The sequence below is a fragment of the Pogoniulus pusillus genome, chromosome 34, assembly GCF_015220805.1.
Source record: "Pogoniulus pusillus isolate bPogPus1 chromosome 34, bPogPus1.pri, whole genome shotgun sequence".
Lineage (NCBI taxonomy): Eukaryota > Metazoa > Chordata > Aves > Piciformes > Lybiidae > Pogoniulus > Pogoniulus pusillus.
The window spans coordinates 6,681,807-6,694,972 of record NC_087297.1 but is presented as its reverse complement, the minus strand read 5'-3'; the positions used below and the strand labels follow the sequence as shown (position 1 = coordinate 6,694,972).

Below are 13,166 nucleotides of genomic sequence, written 5' to 3'. Positions count from 1 at the left end.
AAACTGAAAAAGAGGAAATTCTTAAAACCCATATCCCCTGTCTGTGTCTTTAAGGCTGGGAGGTGATGAGAAACCAGACTGTTTATTTCTGTGCTTCAAGGGGGAAGGGTTATGCAGTTGTGAAAGTTCCCTCTTTCCTCCCCAGTGATGCAACCTCACGGGAAAAAAAAAGCACATTCTTGCATAATTTCATAATCCTAATTCAGAGCACTGGCTCAAATACAGCATGTGTAAGCCAGCACAGGACCTCTAAGGAGTCCGAGGTGGCCCCGCTGCACAGCTCGGCATGGTGAAGGACCCTGTGCACAAGCAGCTGTCATCCGAAGCAGCTGCCAGACATCTGAACGCAGCCCCTGCCCGCTCAGGGAGCACAGAGGTACAGCCCGCAGAGGCTGGGTCAGCAGAGCCCCGGGCATTAGCACAGCGGACACGGGCACGGCGACAGCGCCGGGAGCGCTGCAGGGCACAGCACCGGCGTAGGCACAGCATTGCCTCATGCCAACCATTTCGCTTCCAGATTTTAATCGTTTTAAGAATTAAATAGCCTAGAGCTTGGCCAGTTTGACTTTGCTGCTGCCCGTGCGCAGCCCTGGCTGCTGTACGGGCGGCAGCGTTCAGTCAGAGGGCAGACGCAGCAGCCTTTTGATGCTTTATTCTTCAGCCGCGCCGTCCACAGCGGGCGGAGGCCCCGCGCAGCCCTCGCAGCCCTCGCCCCCGCAGCCGCATCCGGGGCTCGGTGCGGCGAGTCCCACCTGTGCGAGGCAGCGGGCAGGCGATGGCGTCCCGCCCCGCTCTCCGTCCTGGCCCCGCCGCCGGGCCTCCCCACGCCGCGGGCGGGGCCGGAGACCGCTTCCCGCAGCGGGGCGGCCCGTGGCCCCCGCTCCGCCCCGCCCGGGCCTGCCATGGCCTGGCCCGGCCCGGCCGGCACTCGGCACCCTCCATGGCAGGACTGAGGCAGGGGCACGGGGACGGCGGTGTGGGCAGGCCGCCGCTGCTGGTGAAAGTCGTGATGGCCGGGGAGTCCTGCGTGGGGAAGACCTCCATCGTGCGGAGGTACACGGAGCCCAGCTGGCCGCCTGCCGGGGCTCCCACCTCCTCCTACTTGGCCACGATCGGTGAGTGACCGCGGCTGGCCCTCGGGCAGTTGGCTCTGCCGGCGCCCTCCCGCACCCCCGGGCCGGCACCTGCCCGTGTCCCCCAGGCGCACCCGCCGCCGGCCTGCCGTGCCTCAGCACCCGTGGCCCCGCTGCCGTGCCTCAGCACCCGTGGCCCCGCTGCCGTGCCTCAGCACCCGTGGCCCCGCTGCCGTGCCTCAGCACCCGTGGCCCCGCTGCCGTGCCTCAGCACCCGTGGCCCCGCTGCCGTGCCTCAGCACCCGTGGCCCCGCTGCCGTGCCTCAGCACCCGTGGCCCCGCTGCCGTGCCTCAGCACCCGTGGTCCCGCTGCCGTGCCTCAGCACCCGTGGCCCCGCTGCCGTCCCGCCGAGCGAGGCCCCGCGGCCGGTGGCTCTGCCTGCACGCCGCTGTCCGCCGCACGCCCCAGAGGGCTGCCGTCCGTTCCCCGTCCCTTGTTCCCGGCTGCGACTCCCGCCCACAGGCCGCGGGTGCTCCCTTCGGACACAGCCCGCCGGGCACCGGCAGCTCGGCACTGCCTGCCTCGCAGGTGTCAGGGCTCCCTCTGTGCCCAGCCGCGTCCTGCCCCTCACACCTTTGCAGAGGCTTGCTGGGGTGTCAGAAAGCATGTCCCCTGGGCCCAGAACTTCGGTGCTGGCTGTTGCCCTCTTTCCCGGTAGCCTGAGGCATTTGGAACCTAATCTTTCTTTGCACTTGCGCAGGCAACTTGTTTCTTACTGTTCCTTACTGCCCGCGGCTGCAGGTGGAGGCTCTGTTGCTGTACCCCTGTGTGGGTGCACGGAGAATCTAGAGCTGTCAGATGCCAGTAAGATGCTCCATTCCTCCAGCTTTCATGCTAGAAAGGCATTTATCTGTGATAATTTCAGTGATATCAAGTCAAGATACTTTGTAGGTAGCCATGTGCACGATGGAGCCATTGCTGTGATGGAGATAATCAGCCCTGCCAGGCGAAGGCAGTTTCGGGCTGCTCCAGCAGCTGCCTTCCCCAGCTCCTCTGCAAGTTGGGGGTCATGAGAAGCTCCAGCTGCTGTGGGGAACAACGAGGTGACTGTCCATATGCTGACAGCCAGGTCATCAGCATGAAAATGTGTAACGTGGGTGTGGTGGTTTGGTTTGCTGTGGAGATCTGCCAGTTTCTGGTTGGTAAACTTTTGCTTTTAAAAGTTTGCATATGTGTAAGAATGTATTCACTTAGATCTCTCTATATATCTATTTATATCATCTCCTGTGCTCTTGAAGAGAAAGTATTCACAAGAACTGATGTTTGCCTACATTTGAGGCTCTCTTATACACTTAAGTTGCCTTAAACAAATAACAGTTAGTAGCTGTGGCAGCAGTTGGTCCAGGGAACATGTAATGTGAGATGCCTTGGCCTGCATACATGAGAATGGCTGAATTTAAGATACTTTTTATTTTCTTGCCCATCTTCTTCTTCATCAGCATCTTCTGAAACCAATATGATCCAAAAGGGGAGGACCCAGCTAGCAGTGAAGGCCTGGAATTACAGTATCACAGTATCACACAGTATCATCAGGGTTGGAAGAGACCTCACAGATCATCAAGTCCAACCCTTTACCACAGAGCTCAAGGCCAGACCATGGCACCAAGTGCCACGTCCAGTCCTGCCTTGAACAGCTCCAGGGACGGCGACTCCACCACCTCCCCGGGCAGCCCATTCCAGTGTCCAATGACTCTCTCAGGGAAGAACTTTCTCCTCACCTCCAGCCTAAATCTCCCCTGGCGCAGCTTGAGGCTGTGTCCTCTCGTTCTGGTGCTGGCCACCTGAGAGAAGAGAGCAACCTCCTCCTGGCCACAACCACCCCTCAGGTAGTTGTAGACAGCAGTAAGGTCACCCCTGAGCCTCCTCTTCTCCAGGCTAAACAATCCCAGCTCCGGAATTGATCCATTTGACAGGGAACTTATTACAGGCTAAGCAAGGAGCCTCAAGGAATGGCCATGGAGATAAACATCAGCCTTGTTGATGCGTTTTATATTGCAACATAGATTCCTGGCTGTGAGGTTACTCCTTTGTGACACACTTTCTTTTCATAGAATCAACCAAGTTGGAAGAGACTTCGAAGATTTAATTCAGTCCATGACAGAGTCAAAAAGTCTTGCATGGTGGTGATATTAAATATGTATTTTCCAAGTTGTGGGTTGAAATAACAGTTAAGATGAAAGGGGTCTGTGAAATTCATGGGCTGAGATTAATCTTATTAGTCTTATTAGTGTTACTGAAACCTATTTTTGAGAGATTTAAAAGCTTCCTAGGCAGTTGCTTGTCTGAAGTGTAACTGAATCATCCACATGTGATATTTTTTACCTGATGGTGTTTTTAGAGTTATTTCTGAAATGCTGTGCTCCAGTTCATTCTATCTTAGGAGGTGCATTAGAGCTTAGACTTTTAGAATGAATACGACTATGAATGGTGGCTTCTGGAAGAGTAATGCTGGGAGTGGAAGTTCCATTTTTCTTGAACATCTACAGCTGAAAGCATGGCCTATAGTGGTGTCAAGGGAGAACCACAGTGCGATGCTTCTTCTGTTCATGATGGCTTCTCTCTCTTTAGCACCATCAAAACAAGTAACTGTTTTCATCCAGATGCCTGTTTCATACAAACTCAGTCAAATGATCCCTGTCTGTCATGCAGTCTGTTGAATGCTCCCCTGATGTTAGTTGATTGTGATTTGAGTAGAGGTCAGGGGTGACCTCATTGCTGTCTACAACTACCTGAAGGGACATTGTAGCCAGGTGGGGTTGGTCTTTTCTCCCAGGCAACCAGCAATAGAACAAGGGGACACAGTCTCAAGTTGTGCCAGAGAAAGTATAGGCTGGATGTTAGGAGGAAGTTGTTGGCAGAGAGAGTGATTGGCATTGGAATGGACTGCCCAGGGAGGTGGTGGAGGCACCGTCCCTGGAGGTGTTCAAGCAAAGCCTGGATGAGGCACTTAGTGCCATGGTCTAGATGACTGGCTAGGGCTGAGGGATAGGTTGGACTGGATGATCTTGAAGGTCTCTTCCAACCTAGTTGATTCTATAATTCTATGATTCTACCCAGGTTGTCCAAACTCCTTGACAAAATCATGTGCCACCATATTCCTTAGTGGCAAAGGGTTGTAGACATGGGATTGAAAAAGTTGTTCAGCATCTCATTCTTATGTTGCCATGAATCACAGTTTTCTGTTACTAGGCAAAATCCCAGTGTTACTGCAGCAGGGGGAACATCTTGTTACAGGCTCTGGTAGCAGTGAACTTTCCTAAGATGCAGTAAATTTTCACTGAGAGCTTTTTATGCAGCACTTCAAACCCTCAAGGCTGGACGCTCTTCCTCTTCTGCAGTTAGACAGTTTGGGTAAATGATAAGCAGTTACAGGTTTCTAATTAAACTTATATGCATCATAAGGCAGATGCATTGTGTTATGAACAGACTATAAAGAATAAATGTTTTTGTTTAAACAATGGCATTGCATATAAAGCCATAGAGAAAATATATGAACAAAACCCCCTTTTGTATGCAAGTGATCAGGGCTGTGACCTCACCAGCTGTGAGGTTGTAATTTTGCTGTATGAGGTGGCTGTGGGCTTGCAGCACACCTTTCTGTGAGAGACACTTCTGCAGAGGTGTGAGTACAACCAAATCTGTCACAGTTGAAACTGGTGCAATTAGGATTAAAAGAAATCCAATAATTACATTTTGACCTTTTTTCCTCAAAAAGAAACTTTTGTTTTTAAAACCTATATGTAAGAAAAAAGATTTATTAAGAGTGAAGTTGCAAACTCAGGTGATTTATACATTTGTTTCTAATGTGCAATGGAAAAGAGAACCAGCTGTGAAGCCTGTGTGGACTCCCTGATACTCATTTTAGAAGGAAATAGTGTTAATCAATAAAAATCAACCACAGTGAAGGTAAACATGTCCTACAAGTAGTAATCCACCTCATTAGTGTTTTATTGTGTTTTATTTTTGCAAAGCCGGATGGTTTTGGTCACCCTGATGTTTCCTCACAAACCATCTCACCTCATGAGTTGTTTTTTCTTACAAGAACAGCAATGATCACTGACTCCTCAAACACCACTCTGCTGTAGATAGTCCTTGACATGTACAGGAAGAGTCTGATTCAAGTAATGCATCAACATCTAGTAAGGGTTAAGTATGGGTAGGAGTAATATGGTGGAAACTTAACACCTCACTGGGCACTTGCCCAGTCTGAGCACGGGAGGTGATACTGACTGCTTCCCTGCTTTGAGAGCTGAAGATGCTGTATGACAGAAAGTACTTGGATGTGCACTACCCCACCCTCTGTCCATGCTGTCACTGTTGCATCCTAGTAAGCTGCTCAAATGTGCATTTTCTCTGAAGAGACTTATTTTTCTGAGCCTTTTATGCCAGGAACTTGCCACTGGGATGAATATGCCACTCCAACTTGTATTGGGGTGAAAAGTGTGCTGTAATTTTCTAGGCCAGCTGCAAAAGAGGACTTTTGCAGATGGCCAAAGGCTGTTTTACAGACACTGGGGGAATTCACAGCTGAATTTCCCCGTGGCTGACTATTTTAATGCTTTCTTTTGACCTAATTACATTTAAGGTGCCTCAATCCTAATGTGGACATATTTATCATTTGGACTATAGAGTAAAAAAATATTCATCTCATAGTTATAAAACTTGGAAATAACAATTAGAATTTGAACTTGTACCCAGCACACCCCTTCTTGGGTTTTATTTGACAGCTTAAAAGAAGCAGGTACAAGCTGTTGCATTCAAATAACATTTATCTCAAGAGCAGTAATCAATGCTTGCTTTGTTGTTTTGACCACATTGTATTATACATGGCTCTAAAATCATCTGAAATCTGTGAGCTGTCTTTGGCATTGTATTTCTCATTTTTCTTTTCTGTCTCCCCAGTTTGCTAAGTTTGCTGGAAATTTCATATAAAGACATGAACAATTCATGCATGCAGAACATATTGACTTCTGGTTTTCACTAACATTCATTGACCTTTTGGGTCAATAAATTTTGAAGTTGACTTAAGAAGTCAATAAGCCTTATTTTAATTTAGATTAAGTTTGAGTCTGATTCAGCACTCTGCTTCCCTTTTTAGAAATAATAATAATAATAATAATTTAAAAAAGCTTATAGCAATTTATTATTAAAATTTATGTCAACTAAAAACCTGTTTCCTGTAGGTCTGGGAATCTCTGGCTGGACTGTAATTCTTTTGCTGCGTTCCCAACGTGGCATTTGAAAGTGACATTCCAGCTTCTCTCTGTCCCTTTCAACTGCTCCAACATCAATTGTAGAAAAGTGATACAGATAATTAAACAAAAGCATGTGAATTTCAGGAGCAAGTGTTTTCCATCACGTTGGAATTTCACCTTACATGAGTAAATTTGACTTAAATTACATTTCCATCTGACATTATTAATTCCATCAAGGAAGCTTTGTGTAATATTAATTACAGATACCAATTATATTATTTCATCTTTCCTTTCCATTGGAGCTTCAACAAAAATTCATCAAGGGGAAGACATGATTATCATAATAATTTTGAAAGTCCACCTAAACTCTTTTACCACATGCAGACAAAAATGTTAATAGCATTGGGAGTGTACTTGTCAAAAGTTTTGTGCACAGCAAAAGGGAAGAGAGCTTCTGGATGTTTTCCTGTGTGACTTGCACTAGATTATGGTTCTGCTCTGGCAGGGGAGTTGGACTCGATCTCTGGAGGTCCCTTCCGACCTCTAACACCCTGGGAACATTTCCTTTACATTTTAGGTTTGTTGCCGTGGATGCTTTCCTTTGATGAAGTAATAAGGCAGAGAGGTTCTTATTTCAGTGCAGTTGTGTTAGTGTAAGATGTTTGTATGTTTTCAATGTTCAGTTCTGTCAAGTGACATTGCTACTGGTGAAGAAAATCACTCTGTAGTCATGCTAAGTAGGCATATTTTGACCTCAAGGAATTTTACCCATGCACTATGGCCAGCTGTTGCAATGGCACCTACAGTTCACTTCATGCAATTGACAAAAGCAGTCAGTGATTTTTCAGTGGAGGGGAAAGACAACAAGCAGAGAGATTGTCAAAACAGTATTTCAGATTTCAGCAATCAAGTAATTGGGGGGGAGAATGGCTGTGAGGAAACATGTCAGTCTGAGATAGAACTTGCCACCTAGTAGTTGCTAATAATAGCACTGGAGCTTCAGCACCCCCTAAGCCATATATATATATCATTACCACATTTAGAGTACTAATTTGGCAATATATCAGAAGAAAACACTCTGAAGGAAGGTATCTTTAAGGAAAGATCTGTGTGTGTAGGAGTGATATTCTGCACTGATTTCAAGTGCTAGTGTCTGATTGTTTTTTATACTCTGGGGTGCATGGTGTTTAAGGCTGTAGAGTCAGTCCTCTCCATTTTCAATGAAATCCAATGTGTATTTGTCTTTGCTTTTAATTAGTACAGCTAATTTCTGTTCCTGTTCATGTAGATATTTTTTTTCCTAGGGATTTGGAAGGACTGAAAAGTGGTGTTGCACATGCAGCAGCTCTGTAAGCATTTCTGCCTCCCTGTTCATAGCTGTCACACTGTTGTGATGGGACTGGCAATAACAGAAATCATCAAGTATTGTTGTGCACAGGGCATGAAACTCCTCTCATGTCACTTGCCTCTTCATGGAAACACCTACATGTAGTTTCAGAGTATCTGCACCTCTGTGTTGACCTGAACCTCCATTGCTTTGTATCATACTACTGTAATGTATTGGCACGTAGCTGTTTTCACCATTCAACAGTATCCTCTCCCAGCCTCCATTTGAATGTATGTGGTTGGTTTGTTATCCTTTGTTTGATATAGTCACTTCTCACTTTCTGCTCAAAACTGCATGATACCAAGAGATAAGAAACACTCTTCACAGGGAATCCATGTTGTTATGACAAATGTTACAGATTTTTTTCTTTCTTCTAGGCATTGATTTTAAAGTAAAGGCAATAACATTTAATGATACAAGAGTGAAGCTTCAAATATGGTAAGTTTTAATTTATATCACAAATGAGAGCCAACTAAAGTACATCAGAGCATGAAAAATCTCATCTGCTTTTAATTGTCTGTCTTCCTAAAGTGCAGATTTCCCTACTAGGTCATTTAAAAAATTTGAATTTGGCCTAGGGGAGCATATTTTTTTTGCAGCAAGTAAGTTAAAAAGAGGGTGGTTGCTAGATTGTTTTAACAATAAAACTTGCAGCATACAAGCTGCAAAAAAGAGCACAAATCTGTGGTCTGTATGAAGTAGATTTAATTGTGTGGGAACACTGAAGAAAATGACAAAGCATCCTTGTGCTTTATGGCATTTGCCCCAAACCTACCTCCCATGTAAACCAGTTTGCTGTTTGTGTCACACTACACAAAGGGATGTCACCTGACTGATACACTGCTTGAAACTCCATATTCTTTTGTCACCTGAGCTGTACTGGGTTTAGTTATACAATTATAGAATGGCTTAGGTCGGAAGGGACTTAGAGATCATCTGCTCCTACCTCCCCACCATGGGCAGGGATGCTTCTCAACTAGACACAGCTACTCAAGGCTTCATTCAGCCTGGCCTTGAACACCCCCAGGGAGAAGGCATACACAGCCTCCCTGGGCAGCCTGTTCCAGAGTCTCACCACCCTCATGCTGAAGAACTTCTTGCTAAGACTCTGTCTAACTCTACTCTACCTCAGCTTAAAACTATTCCCTTTTTCCTGCTGCTAGACAGCCTTATGAAAAGTCCCTCCCCAGCCTTCCTGTAGGATCTCTTCAGGTATTGGAAGGCATCTATAAGGCCCTCCCAGAGTCTTCTCTAGCTTGAACAACCTCAGGTCCCTCAGTCTATCCTTATAGCAGAGGTGTTCCATCCCTTGGACCATCTTTGTGGCCCTCTACTGGGCTGGCTGCAGCAACTCTGTTTCTAAAGAAACAGTAGTGGGCTTGAAGTTGCACTCAGCGTTCAGAACAATTCCAGTGTATGTCTTTCACTGCCATATCTGTCACCCAGATTTTCTCTCATCTTTGTCTCCTTGTGTCTTTTCTTTGGAATGCTACACCCTTCAAAATTTGGACAATACTCCTTAAAATTAAAGAGTGGTATTTTATTGAGTGCTGTGCTGTTTGTTTTGTGTCTGTGATTTCTCATCCTTTCTTTCAGGGATACTGCTGGTCAGGAACGATTCCATACACTGAGCACCAGCTATTTCCGTGGTGCACAAGGCTTTGTTCTGGTGTATGACATCACAAATCTGGACAGTTTTCGAAGTATAACCAGCTGGATGAAAGACATCTATGAGGTAAATCTATCAAAAAGTGGTTGGTCTCTTACTGAAGGTTGTTAACAAGCTGTTGCTGTTGATATTTTAGATGCCTGCATGAGATTTATTCTTGTTCCATGAGCTGTGTGTTTTTAACCAGAATTTCTTGCCTTTAACCCAGCACGCAGTAGGAGAGTGGGGTTGCTGTTAGATGAAACTGGAATACAGAGTAGATTACCCAGGACAAGCCCTTGGTGCTGCAGGAATGTTTTCTGAAGTACTTTTAGAACACAGCTTCTGGTTTGGTTTCATGTATGCTGAGGTATAGTTGTCCCTGGTGTGCCTTCCACAAGCCAGTCTCCACGTCCCAGGATTTTTGACTTCCATATCACAGCCAGTGATTTCCTTTTCCTAATTCATTACTTTTAGTGTATTTGCCTCATCCCAAGAATCAAAAGAAACAACTCAATTAAAGATCCTCTTTGTCTTTGCTGAATATTGCCCTTGAGAGGGGATTTCAAGAGGGAGGAACTGGGGGAGTAGAAGGAGAATCCCTTTCTGCTGATGGTGAGCTGTTGGTCATCAGCATGTGGTACTGCAGCCAGAAACACATCTTTTGATGTGACATAGGAAGTGATTCAGCAGCATGTGGCAGCCAGACAGGGAGTGTGTTCCTACCTCCCTTCCTGCTCATGAACAGTCCCTCCCACTCTGCTGCTTCTAGAACTTTTCAGAGCCCTCTGAGGTTCACGTTTCTTTCTAATGTGATCAAAAACTAACCCAGCAAAACCAGTTGGATGGTTTTCTGCTCCATCAGTGGGTTCAAGAGGTTCATAGAAAAGTCTTGACAGTTAGTGAAGTTGACACGGGGTAAACATGCAGAAGTAGGAAGGTCAGGAGAAGAACCGCTGGGGGAACTGGAGAGAGAAACCAAGGAGGGAGGAAGAGACAAGCCCCTGGCCATCTGGTCATTCAGCTGCCTGTAACCCTGCACCTGATTCTCAACTGCTAAGAGAGAACACATCAAGAGAGACCTTATGTAGTGGAAGCTTTAGAATAGAATAGCATGGCAGTAGGTTTACTGTTACCTGAAACTGTTGATGTAGGTGATCCATGGATATCCATTCTGTGTGTGAATTCGTGTATCAAATACTGATCTGTCTTCCCACTGCCTCCAAAGGGACCATTTTGCCCTGTCATCTGGAATTAGATCAGCAGGATGGTTGATTCAGTGGGCTATAATGCACAACCATAGACACAAAGAAATGATCAGGAGTGTATGGTGGAGAGAGGCTGGAGGGAAGAGTGGGAGCAGCTCTAGAAGGACCTATGCAGGCTCAAATGTGCTCCAGTCAATCAGGAAACAACACCTGCATCAGCCTGCATTTGGTTCATGATACTTCAAAGCTTGAACATACTCAAATTATTAATATTTAGGTTATTTAGTCTTAACCCCTGAAGGGATTTTGTAATTTTAAATGGAAAAAAAAAGGAAAACCTCTCAATTTAAAACAATTTCTGGGAATGTAAATTGCATGATGGATTGTAGCAATCTGAGAATTAGCAATTAGTGAGTGTTGCAATAGAGCTAGATAATAGTAAAAAAATTAATTTAGTCCTAGTGGGATATCAATTTCTGAAGTGTCTTGGTGAAAATATATGGAGCCATTCATTGCAAAAGAAATGTTTTTAAGCAGTAACTGTTAAAACACAGGGCATTTCATGAAAATTAATTGCTTGGTGGAGGTTGAGGACATTGCCTGCATTTACTTTGGTCTGTGAATGCAAACCACTATTTAATTCCCCACATATGGCCAGTAAAGTGGCTGCTCCTACAACAGCTTTTGAATATATAAGTGTAGAAAAATGAAATACAACTTGAAAAGGGAAACAAACAGAGGTTCCATGAAACACTAGACCAACAGGTAATGCAAAGCTTCCACCTGGACCAATCAAAAGATTCTTTGAGACAATTCAGTCATTACATTTACATTTCTTAGTCCTTTGTAGGGATTTTAAACAAAGTTTTAAAGCACCTTCTCAGTCTGCTAAGCAACAACAGTTGAAAATGACAATCTGAGCAATTTAGCATTCCTAAAAAGTCCATTGATTTTTAGAAGACCAAACCAGGCAGATCACCAGTAATGTGCTTACTGTACTTCAATTATTTTAAGCATACAGCAACTTTCCTATTAAAAATGAATCCTTGTTCAAGACATAAATCTGCTGCCCTATCTGTATGCTTGTAAAATTTGGCTTTGTAACTGGAGGACACTAAGTAGCATGGCTGCACTTTAGAAGGCTTGCTACAAAAATACACTCACTGATTAATTAATATCTTAGGACATTATTGGCAAATCCTGTACAGGTATATTGGATTTGTAATGCACTCAGTAGGAGCGTGATAATTGCAGGGAAATTACTTCAGAACCTGAAACCATTCCTTATTTGTAGGATTGTCAGCAGTATCCAGCTTAAGGTGCTTCTCCTGTCTGCTGATGTGGGTTTTAGCTGTTGTGTATGTGGCTGTTCTGAAAGGCTGAGTCTGCTTGGCCTTTAAGAATTAAATACAGGCAGCAGTGTACCAAATCCATTTGCAGAAACCAGTGCTTTCCAGGAGCACTTTGGACAAGATTCTGTGATGGTTTGGGTGTTACCTGCCTCCCCACACTGAAGAAAATCACCCAGACTAGACTCAGCCGAGCTGGAAATCAGAATAAGGCTTTATATGTACAGCTCAGCACAATACACAACCAGGTATTTACAACCTGTACAGCGGTAGACAGACGTATGCAAGTTAGAAAGTAATGCAGAAACACAGCAGCCCTCCCAGAAACCAGAGTCCCCAGGAGGGGCTCCCAACCACCCTTCCACCTCCCTTCTTCCACTCCTCTACCTTATCGTACACTTTGCCTTATGTTCAAGGTGAGTTTGGAGAATCGGCCAGGGGGTTAGGAAGCAGAGGGATTAGTCACACAGACAGCAGGTTAGAGAGAGAAGGTAGGCAGCCAAAAGGCCAGAGTGCAACTCCCTTGCTCTATATATGTGTTCTTGTTTTTATACATCTCAGCAAGCCTATGAGTGAAGCAGACATCAGCATTGTTTCCTTTTCACAGCCTATAATCTAATTCCTCTCACTAAAATATTCTAGCTAGCTTCAACCTAGCACAGATTCCAACAATAGGGGCAAAAAGTTTCTCACATTAGACCATTCAGATGCTCAAACAGCTGCCCAAAGGGGCTCTGAAGATACTTAAACCCCAGTTCAACAGGGTCTTGAGGAGTGTGACCTGACTTTTCAATTGGTCCTTCTGCGAGCAGAGCATCAGACCGGGTCACTTCCAGGAATCCTTGCCAGCTTAAATCATTCTGTGACTTGCACATGGCATCTGGGTTTCCAAAAACTCTTGACATAAATTGTAGGCCCTGGTTTTATTTGAACTACAGCAAAGTAGTTTTCATTGTGCTGGAGTGGCATAAAGATCATTCCTAATGATTATCTGCTAACAGTTCTCTGCTAGCACAGAATTTTCTGCATGGGGAAGACAGATTAATTTTCTCATGCAGTAGCAAGCCTTGGGGACATAATTTAGTGTTCTTGGATTCTATTAGCTTTCTATTTCTGCTGTGTGAAAGAAGTGACTCCTCAACTAGGATGTGAAATGCGTGGCTGTGCTGGTTGGGTCACTGCTGTTTTTCCCTAGTGCCCTCTTCTGGGTATGTGCCTTAGGTGCATCTGAGAGCTGGAAACTTG

At 45.3% G+C, this 13,166-nt stretch overlaps 1 protein-coding gene across 3 annotated transcripts in view; it reads left to right on the top strand.

The window, feature by feature from the left end:
- The first annotated feature begins 549 nt into the window (after positions 1-549).
- LOC135189923 (ras-related protein Rab-10-like) overlaps positions 550-13,166 on the top strand; it is a 33,047-nt gene continuing 20,430 nt past the window's right edge. For 2 of the 3 annotated variants that reach the window (XM_064170703.1, XM_064170704.1), the window contains exons 1-3: positions 550-1,115; positions 8,094-8,154; positions 9,313-9,451. In XM_064170703.1, coding sequence (XP_064026773.1) covers positions 776-1,115; positions 8,094-8,154; positions 9,313-9,451 — 540 coding nt within the window. In that variant the 5' untranslated portion in view covers positions 550-775. The remainder of the gene's footprint in view (positions 1,116-8,093; positions 8,155-9,312; positions 9,452-13,166) is intronic. The other variant, XM_064170702.1, reaches the window with a different exon arrangement.